We start from the raw sequence: 26396 nt of genomic DNA, 5'->3' as shown, positions 1-26396 counted from the left end.
GAAAGTTCGGTCAAACCAAAATATGGCCAAGACACTCATTACCATACACTTGCATTCATCTCCTTAACTGTTTCCGATGCATTTAAGCCCCATCTGACACAATAATGAATCACATATCGATGTTCAATCCGTATGTCTGACATGATGCTTGCTTCAAAACGATCGTTAGCGACACGCGGCTAAAAAAAACTCTCTTCACGCAACACTAGCTCGACAAGTATTGGCATGCGCACACAGAGTCTGCTCAGTAGCGATCAGGGTGAACGTATTATAAATTATGCTATAGCTTATACATTGCTTGATACGTTGTACACTGATTGATTTGGTAGTTGTTGGCGCATCGGCTTCTGTGGCCATATTGCACTTCCCAAGGTTTTTGCAGTACTTTGATCCAAGCCTGAGGCGGGAATCGAACCCGCGACCTTTACCCACTCGGCTAGCCCGGTCGGCTACGTTGTACACTAACCCATCGCGTAATAGTTTTCAATTTAGTGCTTGCCTATGTTTTATTAGCAATAAAACACAAGACAGGCGATCTCATTTGATGGCAATACCATCGAAAAAGCTGTCAGGGTGCTTAAAAACTTGAAAAATTAATTTTAAATTTTCTGCAAAAATGGTTTTCTTTCTTTCTTTCTTTTTTCTTTTTTTCGGGAAACTTTCACTAGCTATGCAGTTAAGCTACTCTAAAGCGCCGATTTACTGAGGTCTGTATTGAGTTTACAGAAAATACCGGTTTACAAGGTTTGCAAACGTATACCGCCATCTAACGGAGAGCTACATAATTATTATATCTTTTGCGATGCTTTTAGAGTATATGTTAGTTTTCTTATCGATAGTGGCAAATGATGCAAGGAGGCATCAGCGCAAAAAAAAATTAAATAAAACAAATAAATAAAAAGAACGTGAAATTCAGTTAATTTCATTACTTCTTTACATATATAAACTACAGATTTTCGCTCCCTCAATTTTGAGATTAGGGGCTAAGTTCACGTCATCATTCTGAAAGTTTGTAGTGTGTGTGTGTCCGACTTGTGGTTCGTATCCTACTTGCTTTAGCCTTCCCGTGGTGACTAACCAGGCGTGAACAGGTACAATGAACGCGACTAGTGTGGCATACAAATTGTGAAAAGCCCTTAAGTGCTGTTAAAGTGTTTTTATGTCTCGGCTTTGTTACCTGGGTGGTTTCCTCCTATAAGTAACCTTTTATCGTTTTCCACGCGCGTGCGCATTTAAAGGAAACTAAATTCTGAATTAATATTAAGATTACAGCGCAACGCACTTAAGAAATATCACTCAAATGACGGGAAAACGATTATACTATTTTTTAATACATAGTAAATTTATTTTTTACTATTATAAATTTAATTTATTATAATAAAAATAGTAAATTTACAGAATATTATAGATTGTCAGCGATGAAGAGGAACAGTACTGAGGTCCGAAACGTCTATATCTATTCTGTGTGTTCATATAAAATCCAAATTAACTTGGAAAATTCAGGTTAAACCCCTCATATTGCTAAACTATTTTAAAAGATGCAAGATAAACTCAACTGTTACACGAGCTACTGTTTGCGAACTGTTTCGTAAAAATCATGAAATTAAAATAAATCTTTATTACCATTACAGAAATTAGTTAATCCACCGCTGTTTTAACGTTTAGATAATTTTATGAGAAATTGAAATATTTTAAGAGAAATTATTTGGAAAAGTTTTCAATGCTAATTTAATTTTATTTTATTTTTCCAAAAAAATGTTTATTAGTCTAGCATCATGAATTATTGTCTCGGCATTCAATTCAGTCCAGTCTTTCAGATCATTCATCCATCTTCCTCTCTCTTTCTCACTTTTTTTTTTTTTTTTTTGCATTTTCTTCTTTTTTTACACTACCTCCTGCATATTGTAGGATATTTTTGTCTTATTTTATATGATAGAACGAGTAGCTGTGGCCCACCTCCTTATGACAAGGACGGGTACTGGGAAGCAGTCGCAAGAAACACTTTCAACTTAACTATAAACTTATACAGGAACAAAAATGACATTTTACACACATCTGGCTCTTTTATGGAACTTTGTATCATCAGAAAGAACAAAGGTGGATTTGAACTAAAGTTCAGGAGCCGCTCTATACAAGATACAATACATATCCAAAATACATTTCCATCTATCTGTTCTTTCTTCCACCTCCTTCTCTGTTCTCGCGTGTAGCACTGTAGTTAAAAATCACCGTCTCTTCCCACAGCGGGTGAAAAACGCCAGGGTTCGAATCCCGTCAGCCCATAAACGCTCCTCCCGTCACAACGCCAGGAGCTTTTATGGGATTTTTTCACTTCGTGGCTCAGTTAATCGGTGTCACGCGAGGATTGCAAGTTTTTTTCTTCAGGAGACTCGGTGTTTTCCGTCCAGAAAACCGATTAGAATACATGAAATTTATAGGTTAATACACATGGGTGAATTAGGTTGATTTCGGGTAACCGCAATATATATTTTTTCCCTTTCTCCTTCCTCCGGATCCCATTATCTTCCCTCTAGTGACCTTGTATTTCATAGTTCTCTTCTCTGTATCGTATTTCTTTTATTGAAATAAATAAATTAATTTTTATATTGATACTACAGGACGACCACATAAGGTCAGATGAATTTAAAAGATAGAGAGAATACAAGAACGTCACCGTATTTAGCAGTCAGATTACTTGAACCATTGTCACTCAAAGTGCGTGTACTTCTGTGCCCTCGCGCTTCACCACTCGACTGCCTTTTCTCATGATTCTCCACAGGCACACATCTCAAAGGCCATCCAAATACGCCTTAGCATTTTTGATGACATTTTAGATATCGTACGTTACTTTGCCTTTACTTGAACATTACTTCCCACGAAATTCATCCCATTATGCTCACTGTTTATCCATTTGACAAGGGTTACTTTCAGAAGGATAATGTGCCATGTCACAAAGCACGGATCGTTCAGGAAGGTTTCAGGAACATCACGGTGACTTTACCATATTTCACTGGCCTGCTGTCAGCGGATCTCAACCCGATTGGGAATCTAGGATGGCGTGGAACAAACTGTTCGTGGCAGAGATCGGCCACCGTATCCAATCTTAGGCAACTGCAGAATACGATAGAGTCTGCATCCTTGTGTAAAGATTGGGCATCTCGCGGAGTCCATAATCCGACGACTTTGGCTATTCTGAGAGCTAAAGAAGATACTACTCGCTATTAAGCTGGTGTACCGAATAAACTTGGGGGGGGGGGGTGCGTTCTGTAGCCGAGCGATCAGGAGCAGGAGTGCAGACCGGGGTTCAAGCTCCTAGCCGTTAAATTCGGTCGACCTGCCAACCCGCACTGGACCAGCGTGGCAGATTAAGGTTCATTTCCCTCAACATAAATAGTTGAGGAGACTTCCATCCTGCAGTGGATTGATAATGGCCGCAGTTTACCCTGTTTTTTTTTTTTTTTAACCTAATAAACTGGTCATCATCTGGAAATCAGGTTGATTAAAAATGCCTAAAAATTATTTTTTTAAAATCACAGATAAAATGCATAGATTTATCTGTGCATTTTATCTGTATTTATTTATTTATTTAAAACCCTTAACAGATTGAACAAAACTAAGTCTTCCTAGCATGTATCACATACATTCCTCGCGGTAGCACAGTGGATATAACAACGTCCTCCCCGTAACGAGTGGAAAAGGTCCGAGTTCGAATCTCCTCAATGACGCGAGAAACGTTTATGAGCTTTTTTTTTTTCATAACGTGGTTGAGTTTGTCGGTTTCAGGCTAGGATTGCATTGTTCCCCCCCACCCAGAAAATCGAGTTTTTCGTACAAAAAACAGACAAATCGACCATACAATACATGCAGTATACAGATACCGACGCCTCACAGCCTTAGCTGCTTTGGTGTTTAGCAAAAACAACCAAATAACTCGGTATATTCGAGAAGACACTTTATAATACTCAAAAAGGCAGTTTACGTAACAATTTTTTTTTTCATTTGCATTTAAAAATTATTAAATTACCGAAAGAGTAACTTGTTACTTAAAGCAAACAGTTCACCCCAACAGCGCTTATTATTTAGAACACCGAAAACTATTCTTACAATCAAATTCCCATTACCTAACCCCGATCTGTTTACACTGCAATGTCCTTCATTTTAGTGCCAGCTAAACCTGCTGTTGACCCACGAATCTCCTGTAAATCCCTAACCTTAACCCACTAACCTTCCGACATCGTCCTCCTTCCGTTCTCAGCTCTTATAAGACTGTAATACATCTTGACAGCGCATCACGTTTTATTTTTTCTTTTTCTATTAAACAATTACAAGCACACCGAACTTTCACAGTAAACAGCGTTACCCCCCATAAGACGTCGGTATTTGTTTCTTTTTGTAAAATAAAGTGTGACTGTCAAGTTGGACACCCTAAATCTTTATTCTATTTTTGCGATATAGGTCAACATGTCATTACACGATATTTGGCTTAGTCTCATGAAAACTAGTGCGATGCTTGCTTTTCTTACAAGGTAAAGAAGATAGATAGCAATTTAGAAAACAAGCGACCACTAGATGTCTCTGCTAGTGCTAAAGCTTTTCATATCGCATCCTTATACTGTATTAAAAACTCAAATTAATATTAAACGTAATTAATATTATATTGTATATACTATTAATTAATTACGATATAATAACTAATATTAAAATAATTAATATGATATATGACAAATAAAATACATTATCCGAAGATTATTATACAAGTTACTATTTTAAATTCAATATAACATATATATTATAAGAATTTTTAGATGGAATATCTACAACAGTCAGTTAAAATCGAGGAAGATGGACCAAAAAAAAAAAAAAGCAAACAAAATCTGATTAAAAATTAAAAACATTTATAAAACGAAGTACAGTAATATAAATATACAGTAAAAACTCGGTACGACGAACCGGTATAAAAATATTTCCAGGTACTGGTTAATTTTTTTTAATATTAATGCTTTGAAACTTTCAAGTACTAATATTTTTCTACAATCATTTTTTTGAAATGATTATGATAAAATATACGAGAGTCGTATTTATCTAAAGCTCTTAATAGATTAAACAAAACTAAATAAATAAATATTTATTTGGTTTTGTCTAAATAAATAAAAAAAAAAATCAGACTTCAATCAAGTCTTTCTAGCAGGCGCCTGATATATTCCTCGAGGAAAACACAGTGGATATAAACACCATCTTCCCCACGTGGGGGGTGGAAACGGTTTGGGTTCGAACCCTGTTAATGATTGACCCTGTGCGCCCTCATATTGTAAATACCAATATGGGAGGATTTGCTTCAGAAAAAAAAATAAAAGGAACCAAGTTTTCCACTTTTGGTTGATTATCCACTTTTCAAATCCATTTTTTTTTTCTCCTGTAGTATGCAAAAGTACTGTATCGGTAGTTAATATTTCTTTTTTTTTATGTGAAAGCATCTTTGACAGCACCTACTAAATTTTTCAGACTGAGGAAAAACAGACTGGTAACGAAAATGCGAGACGGAAATGACACAAATGATGTCACTTCCTAGAAGACGCTTAAATAAATATTTAATATTTATTTTTTATATATATATTTTTATGTTTTTTATTACTTTTTAAATAAAATATTATTTTTTATTTTATTTTATTTTTATTTTTTGCAGGCGTACAGGTAAGTCACCAGATCGCGGGATGCTGGCACAAGGCATTTTAATTTATTGTCTGTTGCGGATTTGCCCTGTATTTATTCCCAAGTGGTGGCAGTTTTTTTTTTTTTTTGGCACTCAGGTATGGGCAGCCTGATTGCGGGATGGTGGCACCCACCTGGATAGCACTACCTCATCTGGTTCCACGTGCCAGGGACGTGCACCAAGAAGCAACAGCCCAAGTGTTGGCTGCTTCCTGGTGGCAAAGTGGCTTGAATATAACACATACTAACGTTCACGCTACACAACATACATTCAGGCCTCTACACAGAGCGTAATATAGACAAAATTACAAAGGGGATTTGGACGAGAGCCTTGGGGTCACCGAAGAACAGATACACAGATAGATAAATAGATGACACTAATGACGCTAACTCAGTTACTAACGTTGATTCGGTAGAGTAAGTAGCGGGCGTGAGCATAAAACGTTACATCGTTCATACTAAATATTTCGGATTGAAGCAAAGCCGATTGGTAACGAAAATGAGACACAAATGACGTCACTTCCTAAATTAAGCTAACTGAGTCACTAACCTTGATTCGCTAGAGTAAGTAGTGGGCGTGAGCAAAATCGGTTTTACTACAGTTGCAGTATTACTAATCCAACATTTGAAAATAAATTTAATTCATTTTCAAGTGTTGGATTAGTGCAACTGAATGCATACAATTTCGACTGCACCCACGTTAAATTTTTATATTAATATGCGGAAAAAATAAAATTAATTCTTTACAATACTAATAGGTGAAAATTCACGATAAGTTATTTTAACTGTCCTGCATTTATAAATGCGTGATTTTTTAAAATTTTATATGATACGGTTATAAAACATGCTTTAAAAATAATATTTGTTACAAATACTTTTATTTATTAATATATATTTTGGCATTTTACTTATTTGGTCAACTCTCGCCAATAAGGCTGTCATTAACAACATTATATTTTACCATACAATAAAGATAACAATTTGAAAGTCAATGTTTAAGTAAAATAAAGTGCAAATTACAATTTCTACGTATTATAAAAGTGCAATCCAAGTATCAAAATTATTCACTATAATCTTATTCATTCAAAATTTATTTTTATTTGCAACCAGATGTAAATGATATGGACTTCCCTTGCTGTGGTGTACCTCCAGAACTAAGACATCGCGACTGCATGCCTATCGAAATACTACCAAATGATCCATTCTATTCCCGATTCAGTCAACGATGTATGGAATTTAAAAGAACATTAGCTGGCCATCGACCAAGCTGCGCCTTAGGTAGGTAATTAAGTGCATATTTGTAATTGTATTTCAAATTCACGAGAAATCTGAAGCAGCATTTTCAGCATTGTGAATAATCTTTCTGATATTAGGGGACTGAAAATCAAAAAGTCAAAACCTTCCTAAATAGACTGAAAATAATGACACCAGTATCTATTCTAATCTATTACTATCTTTTTCTATTTGTATACTCACAGGTCCTCGAGTGCACATCAATCTTCTCACATCTCCCATTGATGCAAACTTTATGTATGGTTCTACATATGACCTGGCTCGTAAACTAAGGGTAGGAAGAGGAGGTAAGTTTACAAGCTTTACGTCTCAAAGTGAAAATTCTAGTTGTAGTTAAAACATAAAATTATGTCAAAAGAAAGTTACACGACAGTTACAATTAATGACAATTAATAACAAATAATCAGTTATCTATTCAAAATGCTTGAATGAAAATAATCAGTAAATCCTTAGAATTTAATACATTAGACATCTCCCCCCCCATATATATTTTGTATTTCTTTAATATATTCATACAAATGTATACATTATATGCATTTGTATGAATTATAAATATTCTCCCCTCCTCTAAAGACGAGTAATTTTCTGTAATTAATATTCAATATTCAAATTTTGTTTATTATATTCAAGTTTATTTAATTTTTAGTTTTTGGCTTTATTAATTTAACGGAAATGGAAAGCCAAAAAAGCAGAAGACAAAATGGCGTATAATTATTATGTATGCATTATGGTATTTTGTCAAAAGCTTATAGATTGCTATAAATATAAAGTAAAAGCTAATTTAAATATACTTACAAATTCGCCATTTGTTCTTAATCTATTTGTTCTCACTAATTATTAATAAATGCGTATATTTTTTAGCTAAATTTGACAAAGAATAAACAGTCACTGCAGTAACAACATCACGGTCTACGTAATACAACAAAGCGCGCCACCTCGAGTTTTATTTAAAATTCCTTTCCTTAAATTCCTGTTAGATAATATTTTGAAATTTTAATTACAAAAATGATATCTCATGTATTGAATGAATTATTTATTAATTATTTGAATTAAATGAATTATTTATTAATTGATTAATTCAAATAATGCAAAATATTATTTTGCAATTCATAGCCGGAATTATCTTTAATAGTTGTAAAACTGCTACATTATATGTAAAGTGTAAAAATAAATAAATAATAGTAATAATTTTTTCGTAATATGATGATGGTTTCAATTCCAATTTATAATCTTTCTAGGCCTCATGAAAGTCTGGGATCGGTTTCATGAATACGGTTTAAAACCATTGTTACCACCCTTTACAGAAAATGCAGACAGAGATTGTACAGCTAGACCTCGACATCTCTACTGTTTCTTAGCAGGTATAGCTTTTAATCATTTTATTATATTCACTAAAAGATGAATATAAAAGTAATTCACATAAATCCATAAAGGTTTCGAATAAAAAAACCTGTTTTATATTTTTAAAGCAATAGTATTCTTGTATGAAGCCCTCGTACGGTAACCAACCATGCAATATTACTACATCTTCATGACGGCTTATACACTTTCTTTGAAATAATTCCAGTTCATCATCATTGTCCATCAACTGAAAAACATCATGTCAGGCACGTTAACTCATACTCATGCGGTCTCAGCAGGTGTTTTGGCCTTCAGTAATTGACCACTACACACGTCCCTCTTTCGACATGGCCTTCACTTGGCCTCTTTCCTTTTAGTGTTTTTTTCCCCCCAAATACCTCTCTAGGCAGTTTTTCATTCTTGCCATGATTCCAAACCATTCCATCCTAGACTGGGTAATTTTTGTGTCAATACTTTCCACCCTTAATCGTTCTCAATACTCTCCACCTTTCTCTAATGATTTATCTAATGCTTTAATTTCTGATCCCATCATTGTGCTAATATGTGTCTAAAGAGCTTTATTTATATTGCTTACATTATATTCTTATCTCTGCTAAAGGCGCACTATAGCCACAGCAGCTTGTGCGCCTTAAACACCCATACCACACACACACACACACACATCTCTGCTAGGTAATATCCAGGTTTCTGAGGCATACGTCAATACTGTGACCAAGTATGTCCCATATAATAGTTATCTGCATTTTAAAGGGACCTTCCCATTCCAAAGTAGACCAAAAATTCCAGTAAAAACTCTGCCTTTGAGCAATTCTGCAGGTGATTTCCTGGTTACACCTTTCATTTCTTTACAGGATCTGCCCAGGTATTGAAACTGCTGCTCTTTTGAAACTGATTTAATTTTCACTTTATTTACGATTCTTCCTATTTCCCCTGATGCCTTTAGAATATAAATTGAGAATCCATCTAATCCTGCCGTTCTATCATTTTTCATCTTTTACAGGACCTCTTCAACTTCCTTATTTTTATTTTCCCGCCTCTCATTTTGTCTCTATTCTTCAGTCTCCCAAGTTGATTCTTCATTGGTTAGTTTTTAAACTAAGCTTTCTAGATGATATTTATTTCTTTTTCCTTGAGCATTAATTTTCAGACTTCGTCAATCAAAAGTCCAGATAGTTATTTTGAACTACGAGTTCCTCGTGGGTAGCACAGTTGGTATAGCCACTATCCTTCCCACATCAGATTAAAAAGCCTAAGTTCGAATTCCGTCAATGGCTCGAGAATTTTTTTCCGGGTATTTTTCACAACGTGTTGAGTTAGTCAGTCTCACGCAAGAGTAACACGGTTTTTTTCTCCGGAAACTGGGAATTTTGGGCTCAAAAATCCCAGTTTCCGGACTCTTGGGCTCAACAAACAGCAAATTGACCCCGGAACACGCAATTTACAGAAATGTTATACGTATACGGCTCGATATGGCCTAAGTTGCTGTTGCTTCTAAACCTAACAACAACAACGAACTACGTGATTTATTATTATCAAGGTCATTTTCTTGTTTCTCAATATGATTTTGATTTTTACAAAAATCTCCAGATTTTTGTAAAGTCATTCCACCATCGTATTTTTTCTTTTTGCATTATTTTCTTTGCGTCACTTCCTTAGACTATTCACTATTTTATGTGTTCCTGTTTTTAATAACTTTATAAATGCCAGTTTTTGGTGTTTTAAGAGATTCATTCGCTTCATTTTTTTTTTTTTTTTTTTTTTTTTCGGCTATGGTTATCTCAATTTCATGCTTTAATTTTTTCGGTTTTTCTTTACTTTGCTCAAACTGAGACCCCTTACCTTTTGAACTTGGTCAGCATAGCCCATATTCATCGTTCAATGCCACTGACAGTATCACTTTTACACTATCCACTGAAAACATTATGACCAGTTCCACGCGTCGCGGTGAGAACCTGCAAATGTGATACTGAAGGTTCGTGGCATGCGGACCATACGAAGTACGTAATCGAAATGGGCGAGGATGATCTGACGGTCTTCTAAAAAGAGATGATTGTCAACTACCGGTTGAAATGTGGCAGTATCACGGAAACTGCGAATCTATTTTGCTGTTTGTGAGGTGCTGTAGTGGACATAGCGGCAGTCGCTGGACCAATGGCAGGTGCCAACGCCTCATTGATGGTCGTGATAAATGTACGCTGTCCCGCCTTGTGCAATTCAATAGACGGAAAACGTCTGGCGGAGGACAACTGGCGGAAAACGGCTGGCCATGGATCAGAATACGACTAGAGTTATTTCCAATAACATGATCCAACGAACTTTTAACAAGGAAGTGGCTGAATTAGTCGACCTCATGAGTAGATAGCAAGCGTTCTGCCCCCCCTCAAGAAAGTCGAGTGTTTTGTCTAGCAAGAGCAGGCAAATCGACCAGAAAACATGCAAAATTTATAGACATAATATACACGTGCATATAACTTAGTTCTTGAGTGGTCCTTGTATAACAGTTGTTATCCATTGTGGCTGACCAGGTACACTCTTTGACGGTGACCGTCTTCTCAGTAAGGAAAACAGTCACTATGAAGGCTACATTCCACATCGGTAACTCTAGATTAGAGATATCCAGGAACTCCTTCTTCAAAAGAACATTGACACTCGTGAACAAGTTTGAACCGGATATGGTTGTGAATAGGAAAGAGTTTCACAGAACTATTTGCAGTATGTTGACTGGCTGACGGATGAGTTTTGGGTTAAAGATGTCCTCATTAATTCGCGTGTATGTGATGATGTCTCCTACTGCAGCTACCTTCTCTCTGCGATTTTCTTCATGGCACTTGATGTCTTGTATACATTTATTATTTCCTTGGATTGAATTTTCCCCGTTTGAATGAACTTTCATTGTACAAAGTGTATTATTCTACTATTTATTTTTATGTTTTGTACAATCTTTGTTCTGTTTTCTTTTTTCTGCTCTGTTATACACTTTAACTGGGCGAATGCCTGTTGTGTATATCATATGTTAAAAAATAAATAAGGGCTGCACCTGGTCTACCTAATACTTAATAATGGATATGTCCTCCTCTAGCTGCCAGTACCGCCACCGTGTGGCAGCAGTAGAATCGGCAAGAGCGGGAACATACCCATTATTAGTAGGTAAATATAATGTTTTGACTGGACAGCGTATGTCTAAGACTTCTCTTATTTATTCGCTCGCTACTAAAGTAGCCGATTACAGATGCATGGATCCTATTCCACTTATATCTAGTAATGCTGTGATTTTTCCATTTTGTGAACCAGATGTTTTTCTATTTTTGTGATATTTCTGTACACACATATAAAATTCTTTGCCCTTCTGTATTTAAAGGTCACAAAATTTCTTTCCTTTATCCGTGCCAACCTCGAAACTGCGAATCTATTCTGTTGTTTGTGAGGTGCTGTAGTGGACATAGCGGTAGTCGCTGGACCAATGGCAGGTGCCAACGCCTCATTGATGGTCATGATAAATGCACGCTGTTCCGCCTTGTGCAATTCAATAGACGGAAAACGGCTGACCATGGATCAGAAGACGACTAGAATTATTTCCAATAACATGATCCAACGAACTTTTAACAAAGAAGTGGCTGAATTAATCGATCTCAAGAGTAGATAGCAAGGGTTCTGCCCCCCTCGGGAAAGTTGAGACAGTGCTCTTTGCACTGTTATCTAGAAAGATAGATAACAGTGCAAAGAGCATCTGTTATCTAGAAAGATAACAGTGCAAAGAGCGGCTGTCTTATTTAAAATTTCAAATTCCAATTATGTTCTTATGGATTATACAAGATAATCCAAAAGTGTTGCAAAAATTCATAACTGATTACGGGATAACTGTTGATCACAGATGAAGATTTCAGATTTTACTTTAATGTTCTATACTGGTTTATTTTATGCAATCAAGATTTTATTTAGGTCTAAATATTTCATGAAGGGGGCGCTTTTTCACAAAATTACATCGGAGTGTGCAGATTACTTTAAATGATTCAGTCATTCGTTCTACATTAATTACTGTGTTATATTTGCCGACCAAACTCTGCCGATTGAGCATTCTGAGGAAAGGGGCTAACAACTTGTCCGCAAAATGGGAGTCGTAAGTCAACATCCACTGAAATTTTTTCTGCTTTTGAAGAGCAGATTGATGAATTGGCCTGTTCATCAAATGATTGAAGAGTTATTGCTTGTATCGTTTCATGTCAATTAGACGTTCCCTTATACGACAATGTAACTAGCACTACAGAATATGTTAAAACGGTATCCTTTTAAAACCCATCCTGTGCAATAATTGCTACTAAAACTAACAAAAAAAGACTGTAGAACATTGAGCAGAAAAAGAATCGTTCAATATTTTCCTACGGACAAAGCCTATTTTTCGCTGAACGAAAGTTGATTTTCTAGAAATGCCCATTTGAAACAGACAATCCTATTGTTTACATCGAATCTACTTTGCTGACTTCAAAGATGTGGTGTCATATCATTCGTCACTCGATTTTTTTCTTTGAGGAACGATGTGTTTTTGGTCTGGAAACTTGGACGGTCACATGTCAACCTTTTACTTCATACCATCTTACCTACCCACCAAGAAAGGAAAACAGTCTACATCATAATATTCATTCACAGAAGTGCCCTCTTCATATTGTCTACCTATAGAATAGACTGTCCACTTGCAAACATTGTCCATGTGAATATCTCCTCCTAGTCCCCATACTTGACATCAGCCGATATTTCAGTTATGGAACTTCACGTCTCGTGTATAGACAGTACTATCCTTCTCTTACGAGGAGTGGCGCTTGTAGCACAGTACTTTACAAAAAATATGGGAAATCATAGAAAAAGACCATAGGGATACTCACAAGGATATTGAAGATTTATTTATTAATTTATTTAAGAAACGCTTGCCACCCCAGAGACTATGGTCATTTATGATGCAACAGATAGATTTATAATAACACGTGGATAAAAAGTTACAACGGGAAATTATTATTATTGGTTTTGTGCCAAATTAACTAAGATTTTGAGGTATCAACGTGTTGTGTCTGTAAATTTCGTATATTCATCACTAACACATGAGACCTTACAAAAGAGTGAACTCCACCTCTGATAGGTTGTCTATCTTCAATGATAACAAGGTAGTACTATTTAAGATGTCGTTTCTTTAAGCATTGGTTTTAGAAATGTGAACATAAGCATACAATATGTTTATATTGCAGAACAAGGAATATGGTATATTCTCATCCTTTTCTGTTTTTTGATGCCTAGGTGAAGAGCGTGTTAATGAACAGATACATCTGACAGTGCTGCATACTCTATACGTCAGAGACCATAATCGCATGGCAGAAGACCTAGCCAAACTGAATCCTCACTGGGATGATGATCGAATCTACAATGAGGTCCGGCATATCGCAGCAGCGTCTTTGCAGCATGTCACCTACAGTGAGTTCCTTCCTTTGCTCGTTGGAGACGATCTCATAAAGCGCTGCAACTTAACTCTGGTTAAAGAGGTAAACAAGAAATCTGTCTTCCTGATATCAATTGTTAAGGACAGTAACACGTCATAAACATTGACAAAAGCACTTCACCATTATTTTGGTGAAATACTTTGGTAATATTTTTTATGTGTTTTTGTAGTAATTCTGGCGAAGATTTATTCTTCTTTTTTGCTCTCTTTCCAAGGGTTACTGGAATGGCTACGACCCCGATAGTCATATGGGAGTAGCGAATGCCTTTCAGTCAGCGGCCTTCCGATTTGGACATACCTATATTCAAGGCATTGTTAGGTTGTACAACAAATTCCATGAGTATGTAGGTAAGTGTAATAAACACTCATCAACAAGTATCTTTATAAAGACTTCATGCATTAATGAATATTTCTACAAGGAAAGATAGATCCAAATTGTCTGCATGTGTGTTTCAGGTGGCATTGAGTTGCGTAATCTTCTTCGACATCCTTTTATACTGTACGAACCAGGAAAGTTGGACGAGCTCATAGGAGGCTTAATTAACACTCCCGCACAGAACTATGATCCCTTTATTACACAAGAGGTAAGTTTAAGCATATTTTTATGACGATATATCGAATTTTATCATTAAGAAATTAATTAAAATCAAATTCTCAGAAGTACACAAGGATTGGAACAAATTAGCACAAATCACAAAAACTGCAAGAACGTTTTGTATTCTGTGAGCTGTATCAATTAAAATTTGTAAAGAAATATACAACTTATGACTTCCAATAACTATTGCATAGCATTCGGATCCTTAACACATCTAGTGATTTTTAATCCAAATTTTTGTGGTTGTTGTTGTTGGGTTTTACGATTTAGCGGCTAAGGCCATATTGCTCTGTGTATATTGTCCGTAAATTGCGTGTGTTCTGAGGTCGATTTTCTGTTTGCTGGATGAAAAATACGAGTTGCCAGGAGAAAAAACCATGCTACTCTCGCTTGATACCGACTAACTCAACCACGTTGTGAAAAAGGCCCATAAAAATTCCTGGCGTCATCGATGGGACTCTAACTCAGGTCTTCTCCACCCGGTGTGGGGAGCACGACGATTCTACCAACTGTGCTACCCATGAGGGCATTAATAGGTGTCTCAAAATGAGTGGCTATATCATTGATATATATATTAAATAATAATGGGCAAAGGGCGGAGTTCTGTAGGACTCCCCTCGTTAAAGAAAAGTTATTGGAAATAGCATCATTTACAGCAACTTGATATTGCCTATCGTGAATATAGGTGTGAAGCTTGACGCATTATGGCCATAGTTGCCGATGAGCCTAACAAATCTCCAAACAAACAAGCTGTGATGCCACTAAGCACAGGTTCACGCATGCCATAGAAATGATTGAGTTTAATTGCTAAGACTTTATGCGAAATCGAGTCGAAGGCTCGACTCAGCTTGGTGTAGATGACATGTTGATTGGGTCAGATTCTGTAATGTCGTTTACTTTGAGGAAAGTATTTTAACAGAGATCTTGCGTCGTTGTATAGTAAGAAATGGTAGTTCGTGGTGTGCTGTTAAACTTGTTTGTATGCTATCCAAGTAGGTTTTTGTAGTTCTGGATTTTGAATTTTACTTTCTTACGTAATGGTATAAAAGTAGATTTGTTTTGCTCACAGTTATTTCTTTTGTAGGATACAAAAGCCTTTATGCGGTTATTCTCCAAGTAGAAGGGCATGAAACATTTTTCTCTCTTCGATACGCTCTGAGGGCTCAATAACACTATTGGCTTTCTTATAATAAAGTTTAATTAAAAGTGCTTTATCTTTAGGGAACATTTTAAAACGAACTTGATTGGACTTGGTGACTTAAGTTGGAGCTACAGCTTCAAGCTACTTATACTGACGAAACAATAAGACAAGATAACTGTAATTCTTCAATTCCAAAGTCATTCCTTTTCATATCGATTACAAAAGTTCATTTATTGAAGAAAATAAGTCTTTTAGGGGTTTTATAATTCACTAAAAGGTTAAAAATATTTTGGAATTATATACGTATATCTAATTGAAATTTTATAATTCCCTAAAAGATTAAGAACCATTTAGGGAATTATATACAGTAGTTTCAATTATACACTGCCCTATCATTAATATCCGAACACATGCCTTTAGACAAAAAAAGAGCTTTTATTGTGTCATTTAATATTTTTTGCTGAAACCTTTTGCTTTTATGATGGCCTTCAATCTTCGCGACATACTCTTAACCAGCTTTTTATAATTGTCAGGTGATATGTTCCTCCACTCAGCCTTTAACGCAGCCACCAGTTCGGGCTCGTTCTTTGGGTAATCTCGACGTATACGTACCCCACGATCTATACATCCCAAAGGATCATTTGGATCGAATTGAAATTCTCAAGGATACTCAGCATGGTTTTGTAAAGGGAAAATCATGTTTAACAAATCTGGTTCGTTATTTCGAAAGGGTCACTCACGAGCTGGATTTAGGGAATAATTTCGACATTGTTTATTTAGATTTCAGCAAAGCTTTTGACTCAGTCCCACATGAGCGGTTGCTTTATAAGCTGGAACAGGTTGGAATCACTGGGAAAATCCTTAGATGGATAGAAGGATGGCTTCAGGGCAGGAGGCAGAGGGTTGTGATAAATGGCTATTCCTCAGATTGGGTTGATGTAAGAAGTGGGGTTCCCCAAGGATCAGTATTAGGACCACTGTTGTTTTTAATTTTCATAAACGACATTGATGAAGGGATAGAGGGCGTGATGTCTAAATTTGCAGATGATGTTAAAATTGGTAGAGTAGTTGATGATCACTGTCAAGCTGAGCTTCTTCAGAGAGACCTAGATAGACTTCAAGAATGGTCAGAAAAATGGCAGCTGTGCTTTAATCCAACAAAGTGTAAGGTATTACACCTGGGAAACAGTAATCCCAAAAAAACGTATTCACTTGGTGGAGTTCAACTAAACCCAGTACTGGAGGAAAGGGACTTGGGTGTTACGATACGGTCAGACATGAAATTCTCTGAGCATTGTAAACAGGTTGTAAGGAAGGCCCATGGTGTCCTATCGATGATCTGTCGAACTTTTGCAAGTAGAGATAGGGACGTGATAATCCCATTATATAAGGCTTATGTTAGACCACACTTGGAATACTGTGTTCAAGTATGGAGACCGCACCTAAAGAAAGACATCGAGCTTCTTGAAAGGGTGCAAAGAAGGGTAACTCGCCTGGTGAGATCGGCAAAAGGGCGTCCTTATGAAGAAAGACTTCGAATATGTGGGTTGCAGAGTTTGGAAACTAGACACCTTAGAGGAGATTTGATTGAGGTGTTTAAGGCTCTGAGAGGCATCAGTAAAATGAATGAGGACAAAATTTTCAAGATTATAAATGATGCTAGAACTAGGGGACATAAATTCAAGTTACGGGGGGAAATGTTTAGATTGGACTGCAGGAAGTTTTATTTTAGCCAGCGAGTTATAAATTACTGGAATAAGTTGCCTTCATGGGTGGTAGAGGCCGACAGTTTGGGGAAATTCAAAGGTCATCTGGATAGTACTTTCGGGTAAGGGAAGTGCATAGGATGATAGGTTTAATTTCCTTTTTATTTATATTTTATTTTATTTATTAATCATTATTATTTCGTTATTTATTTTTTGTTTTTATCATCGTTTGTTCGGATTTTTTTTTTTTTTTTTTTTTTGGCTGGTGCAGCATAAGCCATAGGCTTTCTTGCACCATGCGGCCGTTACTAATACTAGTACTAATACTAAGATGCTCGATAGGGTTCAGAGCACTCTGGGCTGGCCAATCCAACTTTTCCCCACCCATGTCCTCAAACCACTCTGTTACGACTCGAACAGTATGGGATTTATGATACAGGTATGGGCCTTCCCCGAAGTATTGCCATAATGTTCTAACATTAAGAACTTGGACAATTATGCTCTTCTAAAAGCATAATTGTCCAGGATGTCCTGGTATTGCACAGCATTCATGGTTTTGTCGATAACGACTAATGGGCCCAAGCCAAACCATGAAATGAGCCCCATACCATACTACCTCAGCCAAACTTCATTGTTGGGAGGATACAATCAGGAAGAAACTGTTCTCTCTGGCATTCACCACATCCAGGAACGGACATCAGACTGGTAGAGTATGAACCTCGACTCGTGTGTCCATAGGAGAACTGTTTTCCACTGCTCTACAGTCCAGAATTCGCACTCCTTACAGCATGTTAATCGGCGTCTAGCATTTGTTGAGGTGATCAATTCTGTTGAATTGTTGAGGTAATTCTGTTGAACGTGTCTTGAACTCATCATCTTGCATGCCCACTCTTGCAATTGTCTGTTCGAAGCCCAGTGTGCTTATAGAAGGTTCTATGACGTGGTGCATGCATAGGACCTGTTTCCCCATCCATGGAGAAGTGTCCGGATATAAATGATAGTACAGTGTATATTTTTATTATTTAATTAAGATGTTTATTTAAAATTTTTCAATAATATAATTAACTGATTTAAAATTTTTAAATTATAATTTTTATTATTTATTGAAATTAAAATAACTCTCCATTTAAAAATAATCAGATAATTATTTTTTATCAAATTAATTAAACTATTCTTTGATAGTGAATAAAAAACCTTGTATAAATACTAAATTATTGCTGCCCAGGTAACGAACCACTTATTTCAAGAACCTCACGAACCATTTGGAATGGATTTAGCCGCCATAAACTTACAGCGCGGAAGGGAACATGGAGTTGCCGGTTACAACGATTATCGGGAATGGTGTGGTCTTCCCAAAGTCAGAACATTCGAAGAACTGGAACCTTGGTTGAACAACAGAACCGCTTTCAAATATTCTCAAATTTACAAGTAAGTCCAATTGTTATTAGCTACAATTTCTGTCTTTCTATACTCAAGAAGTCTCATGGTCTTAGTGGCCTAACTTTCATTTTAAATAACTTAATCCAATTCCTGTCCCTTTCGTCTGTCCAGCATGTTATTAAATATATATATATATATTTATTTATTTTATATTTAGACACCCTGATGACATCGATCTATGGAGTGGGGGAATTTCAGAACGTTTGTTACCGGGTGCTGTGGTTGGCCCCACGTTTGCTTGCATTATCGCTCGTCAGTTTAGCCAGCTGAGGAAAGGAGACAGATATTGGTACGAGAATTCTGGATTTCCATCAGCGTTTTCTCCAGGTACTGCACATCCTTACTGCTTTGATTTCGAAATCATAGACATAATAATATTTGGTGTGATGCAGAAATTAAGAAAGTTTTATTTTTGGACATTATGATTTCGTTGATAAATTTTAGTGTCAAGTATATCAATGTTTAAAAAAATTCGCGAAGGACACAGTTTCCTGTATATTATTTGTTCGCGCATGTGCAGTCTGTTAGTTTTGTGCAGGCCAGAAAAACTAGTGTATATATTCTTCTTATATTTCTATATGTTTAAGCATGACAGATGAAGGATTATTTAGAAGTCAGCAATGGAAAATTATTAATCCTTGTTGCTAGGAGAATTTCTTAATTTAATGTTGTGGTGAGTTTTTAGGAGCATCGACAACTAAGGCCATATGGATCCGTGTATATTTGTCTGTAAATTGCGTGCATTCTGTGGTTTTCTGTTTTGCTGGACGGAAAAGCCGAGTTTCCGGGAGAAAAAACCATGCTGCTCTCGCTTGAAATCGACTAACTCAACTACGTTGTGAAAAAGGCCCATAAAAATGTCTCCTGTCATCGACGGGACTCGGGACTCGAACTTAAGACTTGTTCATCCTGTGTGGGGAGGACAGCGATTCTTCCACCTGTGCTACCCACGAGGGCTTCTTCATTTAATAAAGGTGTATCTATTTAGACAGCTTCTTGACATTCACGATGGGTGCATTGGACCCAATCGTAGAAAGTCGCAAGTTACAGGGACTTTGGTTGATTGTTGTAGAGTTTTAGGCGCATTGGTAACTTAGTAATATCTGTAAACTGCGTGTTACAGGAATATTAATTATACGCTTATTTTATTTTATTTCAAACGCTTATTTCAAAAGCCGGGATTCGAATCCAGTCGATGACGCGAGGAACTTTTATGGACTTTGTTCACTCTGTGGCTGAGTTAGTCGGTCTCAGGCGTAGATGGCAAGTTTCCCCCCTCTTGGAAAAACTGGGGTTTTGCATCCAGCAAAGCAGGCAAATCGACCAGAGAACACACGCAATTTATAACATGGGTAGATGAGAGTAATTTCCAGGTGACCCTAATATAACAGCTTAGTCTTTTTTTATTTTTTAAATTGTTTTTTAAATATGCTTAAATTTGGGATTTATAATGAAAAATTATATTTCTTAGAATAAGGTATCAGCATTAATTCTTCGGTGACATTCTCCTGGGCTTTTCACATCGTAGTTAAGTTAGTCGGTCTAGAAAGAAGGTGCATTTTTTTAACTCCTCAACCTTTAATTTTTCATTCATCATCTTACTGATTTCATTGAGCATTATGGAGAGATACAGAAATATTTTATAAATATTTTAGTATTCCTCTACGTCTTTCTATGTTTCTGTTTCTAAATCTCTCTCTCTATTCACCTACACCGCATTATCAGAAGTACTGGGACACCAAAAAACATCCATATAAAAGTGAATCATTCTGATATAGTATTGGTCCATCCTTGGTGCCCTTGTGAGTATCACAGTTGGTAGAATCACTGTCCTTTCCAAACCAGGCAGAAAAGACTTTAGTTCGAGTTCCGTCGATGACGTGAGGAATTTTTATGAGCCTTTTTCACAACATGGTTCAATTAATCGATCTCAGGAGAGGGTAACACGGTTTTTTATCCCGAAATCTTGGGTTTTTCGTCCAGAAAACAGAAAATTGACCACAGAACAGATGCAATTTCTACAGACAATACACACGAAGCAATATAGCCTTATTCGCTGATGCTCCTAAAACCCTACAACAACAACAACCAACCAATTGTAAAATGTTCCTCAATTTTTGTACAGTGAGTGAAGATTACTATAGATATATTTAATGAAAATTTACATAATTAACTAAAGCCTGCTTGTCCTTTCGAAACAAATTTAGAATCGATGCTGCTAGATGTAAAACTAACAATTTAGCCGTGATGTTGTTTGTATCATCAGAAAAAAGAGAAGATGACACGTTAATGTAGCATCTTACGTAATGGTCTGCGTCTCAATCGGATTCAATTATCAGGCCAAATGGGTAATTTACACGATATATTTTGTGAAAGCGTGAGTATCTCACACCCCCTGCACTAGTTTATTGAAAACAATAGCCAAGTTTATTCTCTGAAAGCGTGTTCTTTTGTTCAAACATGGTTATACGTGTGACCTCAAAGTCTCTGCCTAATCCTTAGCTGTGTTGGGTCTGCGTGTACCATTAAGTCTGAATGTAGGCTGAGACAGAGATTATAGGTCTGGGATTTTGAATGGAAAATTACGCTAAATTGGTGACGTTCCGCTTACACTAGGCCATGCAAATAGCTATCACTGACCAAATCACTTATGGCTGAATCGCGTGCATCACACAGACAGGTAGAGATGAGAGCAAGTTGAGCTGCATCAGTCAGAGCGTCTGTGTTTGTTTTTATGTCTACCAATTATACAATTGATTTTAAATAATGACCCAGTGCCATATGATAGACGAAGAAAATCGGATTCGAGATTAATCACTTTTCGGTCTATCCTTCACACGACTGACGAGTGGATGATGATGATGACAGGAAGAAACATAACCACGAAATAACCTAGCGAATCAGTAGCTTTGTCTTATACAACAACAGTATTAAGGGCTGTTAAAAAAGTAGTGGCAGCACTTTTTTTTTCGGAAAAAGAGAACTTACACTTAACTGTTCTGCAAAACAACTGTCCTCTCTTCCTTTATCGTAGTCAACAACACGTGATTCATGTTTATGAATGCGTATACGTTATCGGTTATTGAGTGATGACAGTATTACGAAAAATGCGAATCTTTTGGGTTGTTCGCGGAGTGCTGTATGTGTTCCAGGAGCGGAAGTACAATGGACAGAATATCAGTCGCAGACCAATGGCGGGGGCCCACGCTTCGATGGTTATGGTAAAATCCCTCCTTGTGAGCCGATAGACGGGAAACAGTAGAACAGCTGACCATGGACTTTAACTGTTCCTTCTTGGCTTGCATAACTCGGACTGTGCCACCTACGAGGACCTCAGGTTGACTCTGAAGATTGCTGTTCCGAATTTCTTCCCAGATCTACTTCTCTAGAACCATCATAATCTTCGTTGTATTCAAGACTTCTTCGCTTCTGACATTTTTGCTAGGAGAAAATCATCGAACTCTGCTGTAAACAGCGTAAATGATAATAATGTAACTAGTTCCTAATAAGTTATGTGCATTATTGTACTTTAGCTCTCTGAGCTTCAGTTGTTTTATGGCTAAAATCTTTAGCTACTTTTCTTCCCAAATTTGAAGAAATACTCCTCCTGGGAAGTTCATCAAAATGTTTTATTATTTTTGTTTAGAAGTGAGCGTCCCTCTCCCTGGCTTGGGCCACCAAGGTCTTTCTTCACCCACCGGTTTCGCACAACCTCTTGTGGGTGGGTCTCTCTTCAGACTGGGTGTGAATCTACTAGACTTAGCCCATCTTCCCGTGGTCATAGTGAAACAACTTGAAGTAGCCGTTGAGGTGACTGCTACTTTGGGGTAGCCAAGAGGCCAGAACAAAACAAATATCACACAAACGACACATTCTTCACATAGATGGACATTTTTTTTACAAAGCCATATCTTCACAATGATAAGGCTGACTTGAACCAACTTTCTGGTGCTGCTCTAATGAATGTACATATACGAGTACATGACCATAGACTTCAGTCTGTGCAAGTAGTACGGTGGTTATCATCAAGGTTTCAATAATTGCGAGGAAGTTTAATGAGCTGTTTTTTTTTTTTATTTCATGGCTGAGTTCGCAAAACACGAAAGTGATTTGCACATGCTACCTCCGAACATGAATCCTACAGAACATCTCTGGAATTGGGTAAATCGACAGTTCCGGGGTTTGGATTTTCCACCAACGACTACAAAATTCAATATTGGCGACATGGTATAACATATCTCTTGCAGCATTCAAAGGCCTTATCGAGTCCATGCCTCGCCGTGTGGAAGCGGCACGCGACAAGAGGAGGATATTAAGAAGGGCAACGAGACTAGTGAGGGGAACAAACGGATGTTCTTATCAAGAAAGGCTTCAGCTCTGCAAATTGCTAAGTCTAGAGACTAGGCACCTGCGAGGTGATACGATTAAGGTGTTTAAGGCTTTGAATGGCTTGAGCTAACTCGGTGCTAATGGGATTTTCCTCTTGCTCAGACAACACATGTGAGGGAGCATAAATTCAAATTCAGGAAGGATGGTTGGAAGTTTGCCTTCAGATAACGGGTGATTAATTGCTGTAACAAGCTTCCATCCGTTGTTGTGGAAGTGGATAGTTTGACTAAATTCAAGGAAGAACTAGACAAACTAATGGAGGGGACGGATAGGTGAAATGGGATTTTTTTTTTGTTTGGCTGATGCTGTATAAACTTGTCTTGCATCATTTTCCAATGCTAATATCCACTATGAGGTAAGTGGTCTTGCAGAAAAATGTGGTTTCGTAGTGATCATATCGGAGGAAGGGTTACTTATAAGTTATCCTATCGGGTATTTAACGTTGATTGGACCTAAAGCCTTTGAGCCTAAACAGGTGTGCTTACCCAGGCCTGCTTCGATATTCCTATTAGTGTTAAAGCGAACTAATAATCGCAGCTTTTTGGCGATGAGATCTCACCTCAGGGCCAAGCTAATTGGCTGGAGATGGTCTGATTGGGACGAAGAATATTCAATGCTACTAGAGGAAATTTTTTTTGAATTAAGAACCGAAAAATTGTACGAGAATGAAACTAATTGGGAAGATGGAATATGTGGGGTGACACAGCCCAGTAGTTACTAAAATACTGGATTATAATACGCGTTTGAGTTTATCGTAGTTCGAGCTCACGTGACTGCTAAATACGGTAACGATGTATTCTTGTTACAAAGATCAGAACTGTTTTTTTCTTGGACAGGATGTATTTTGTGTAAAATGGAAATATTTAAGTTTTGAATACCGTTGGCAGTTGTATATAAACCCTCTGTTTTAGACTTTTACTTTACTTTTTTATTCCAGAACAACTTCGGGAAATCAGAAAGACAACTCAGGCAAAACTTTTATGTGATAACGCTGATGATCTACCCACTATACAATTATGGGTAATGCGACTACCTCATCCTATATAGTAAGTAATATTTTATTCATTTCACTCCTTCGACAAGTATCTTAAAATAAATAATTTATTCTTTGTTGTTTTATTTTTCAGTAAAAATGTAATTTCACGATTTTGGTAAAAAAGACCTTGATGAACTTATTGTAATTGGCAGTAAGGCACACGGAAATGAACACTTCATCCTTTTAATCTTTGCGTGAGTCCATCGCATTTATATGATGGTTGTATACCTACAATGACCGTTCCAGGAAATGAATAATCAGGCCGACATTGTTAAATCTATTAATATGTGACAGTGATGGAAAAGTTCAATACATCTGGAACATCTCTGTTCAGTAACTGTACATCACTTCCACAGTTACACTGATAAAATATCTTTAAGACTGTCTGAGGCGATTTACAGTCACATAGTCTGTTTAATTTATTTGCTCACCTCGTATACATAAAGACAACAAGATAATGTTACAATTAAATTATAATTCGATTATTATAAATAGCGTTTTTATAATAACAGTGTATTTGTAACCTATGGCAGTCTTGGTCAAAAATATGCATTCTGTTTATTATGGAGAGATAGAGAGGGAAATAGCTACTCGAGTCTCTGTCAACACGTATTTAGACTTCTGAAAAAGTTCAGCTGGAGGTTGCCAGACTAGTTAAACAAGGAAATGCCAACGAGACAGAAGGTTGATTTTTCATTACTGCTACTATCTATCTTCAGATAGCAACAGTAAGCATGATTACAATTACCCATGAAATAATGGGTTCAATCTACTTTACAATGAAGCCAGTAGCCGTGTTGATTGAAATCAATTAATAATTGGGTACATTTCGATGGCTTACCCCTTTATAACAACAAGTTTGACAAATCCCAATTCGTAGCCCCCAAACAAAATTAATGCATATTTTATGCATTGAAACCAAGCGCTATTATCGTGATTGAAACACTGATTAATAGGTTCTTGTAGAGGATTTCCAATTAAAATGCAACTCACTTTGCATTAATCGAATTAAAATGCAATTTTTTTTATTAAAAGCAAATAGAATGATTAAAACTGTTGGGAATTATTTCTCAATGTTTTGATTCATTTATTCAGTTAAAAAAAAAAAAAGCCATATTACGCACCGCACCAGTATATGCTGTACTGCTCAAATGCCGATGTCATAATGAAACTCCAATCTAATGGTTGATACTCTGTTGCTATAGTTACCTCATACTGGTGTAACTTGTACAGAATTTATTGTGGTAATTATTTTCGCTGTCTGTATGCGAATCTTTGATACTGACCCATAACAATTTAATGATAGTTTTTTTTTTTTTATACAATTAAACAAATTAATTTTCATCTCTCATTATTACAGCAACCCTCGTCTTAGATGCGAGGATATTCCAACTATAGACCTCAGGTACTGGAAAGAGGATCCGGTTCGAGGTGGGTTTCCTTATAAGATATGAAAGTCAAGACACCAGCTCACTTTGTAGAATCCCAGAAAGGAGAAGTAGTCCCCTGGCATTAATGAATCCAACTGATGGTGCTCCTTCTTCTTAGTACATCCACTGATCGAAATAACATAACTGTTTCTGAAAACAGATATATACAAAGACTATTACTGTGTTCTTTTACCTATTCCCACTTTCTTTCTTTTAATCTATAATTTAATGTCTGTTTTATGAATTTGTGTGTATATTAATATAACCATAATTATGACTCACAGAAATGTCACATCTCTAGATAAAATATCATAATTCACTCATGTAATACAAATATCATAAATATATTATGTATGTATCGTCTATAAGTCAAATATTACTCAATATATCGTAATAAATTTGTACATATTACATACAAATGAAATAAAAATATCATTTTTTTAAACATGCTATAATTTCAGCATGTATATAACGATATAAAATATATCTTTTCATCGGATCATTATTGTCATTTTTATCGATCTTATAGTAATATTTACTTCTAAAAAAACCAATTTTATTTATTAATTATAACTTTATTTCCAAGCCTTTATTTTCATAACAAAACAATGAAGATCCGGTTTGTTTCATCGATAATTACTGCATTTTGTGCTGCCATCTAGCGGCCATAATGGAATAAACCGAGTTGCCATTGCTTGATGTTTTTCTATCTTTTGTACATTTGAAGTTTGTTTGCTGAATATTTATGGCTTACTTTGTAAAATAAAGCATTTGCTGAATTATATTATATAAATGTATTCATACCAACTGTGT

General features: G+C 36.4%; 1 protein-coding gene across 1 annotated transcript in view; it reads left to right on the top strand.

Annotated features, from left to right (window-relative positions):
• LOC150077814 (salivary peroxidase/catechol oxidase-like) overlaps positions 1 to 25718 on the top strand; it is a 106032-nt gene extending 80314 nt beyond the window's left edge. Inside the window, exons 7-16 of the mRNA XM_090384369.1 lie at positions 6820 to 6987; positions 7188 to 7289; positions 8241 to 8363; positions 13648 to 13889; positions 14062 to 14194; positions 14303 to 14430; positions 18514 to 18716; positions 18886 to 19055; positions 24055 to 24163; positions 25514 to 25718. Coding sequence (XP_090240495.1) covers positions 6820 to 6987; positions 7188 to 7289; positions 8241 to 8363; positions 13648 to 13889; positions 14062 to 14194; positions 14303 to 14430; positions 18514 to 18716; positions 18886 to 19055; positions 24055 to 24163; positions 25514 to 25607 — 1472 coding nt within the window. The 3' untranslated portion in view covers positions 25608 to 25718. The remainder of the gene's footprint in view (positions 1 to 6819; positions 6988 to 7187; positions 7290 to 8240; positions 8364 to 13647; positions 13890 to 14061; positions 14195 to 14302; positions 14431 to 18513; positions 18717 to 18885; positions 19056 to 24054; positions 24164 to 25513) is intronic.
• The last annotated feature ends 678 nt before the right edge of the window (positions 25719 to 26396 follow it).

The sequence above is a fragment of the Mastigoproctus giganteus genome, chromosome 11, assembly GCF_048544385.1.
Source record: "Mastigoproctus giganteus isolate SK-2022 chromosome 11, ASM4854438v1, whole genome shotgun sequence".
NCBI lineage: Eukaryota > Metazoa > Arthropoda > Arachnida > Uropygi > Thelyphonidae > Mastigoproctus > Mastigoproctus giganteus.
This window is presented reverse-complemented; position numbering and strand designations above follow the sequence as displayed.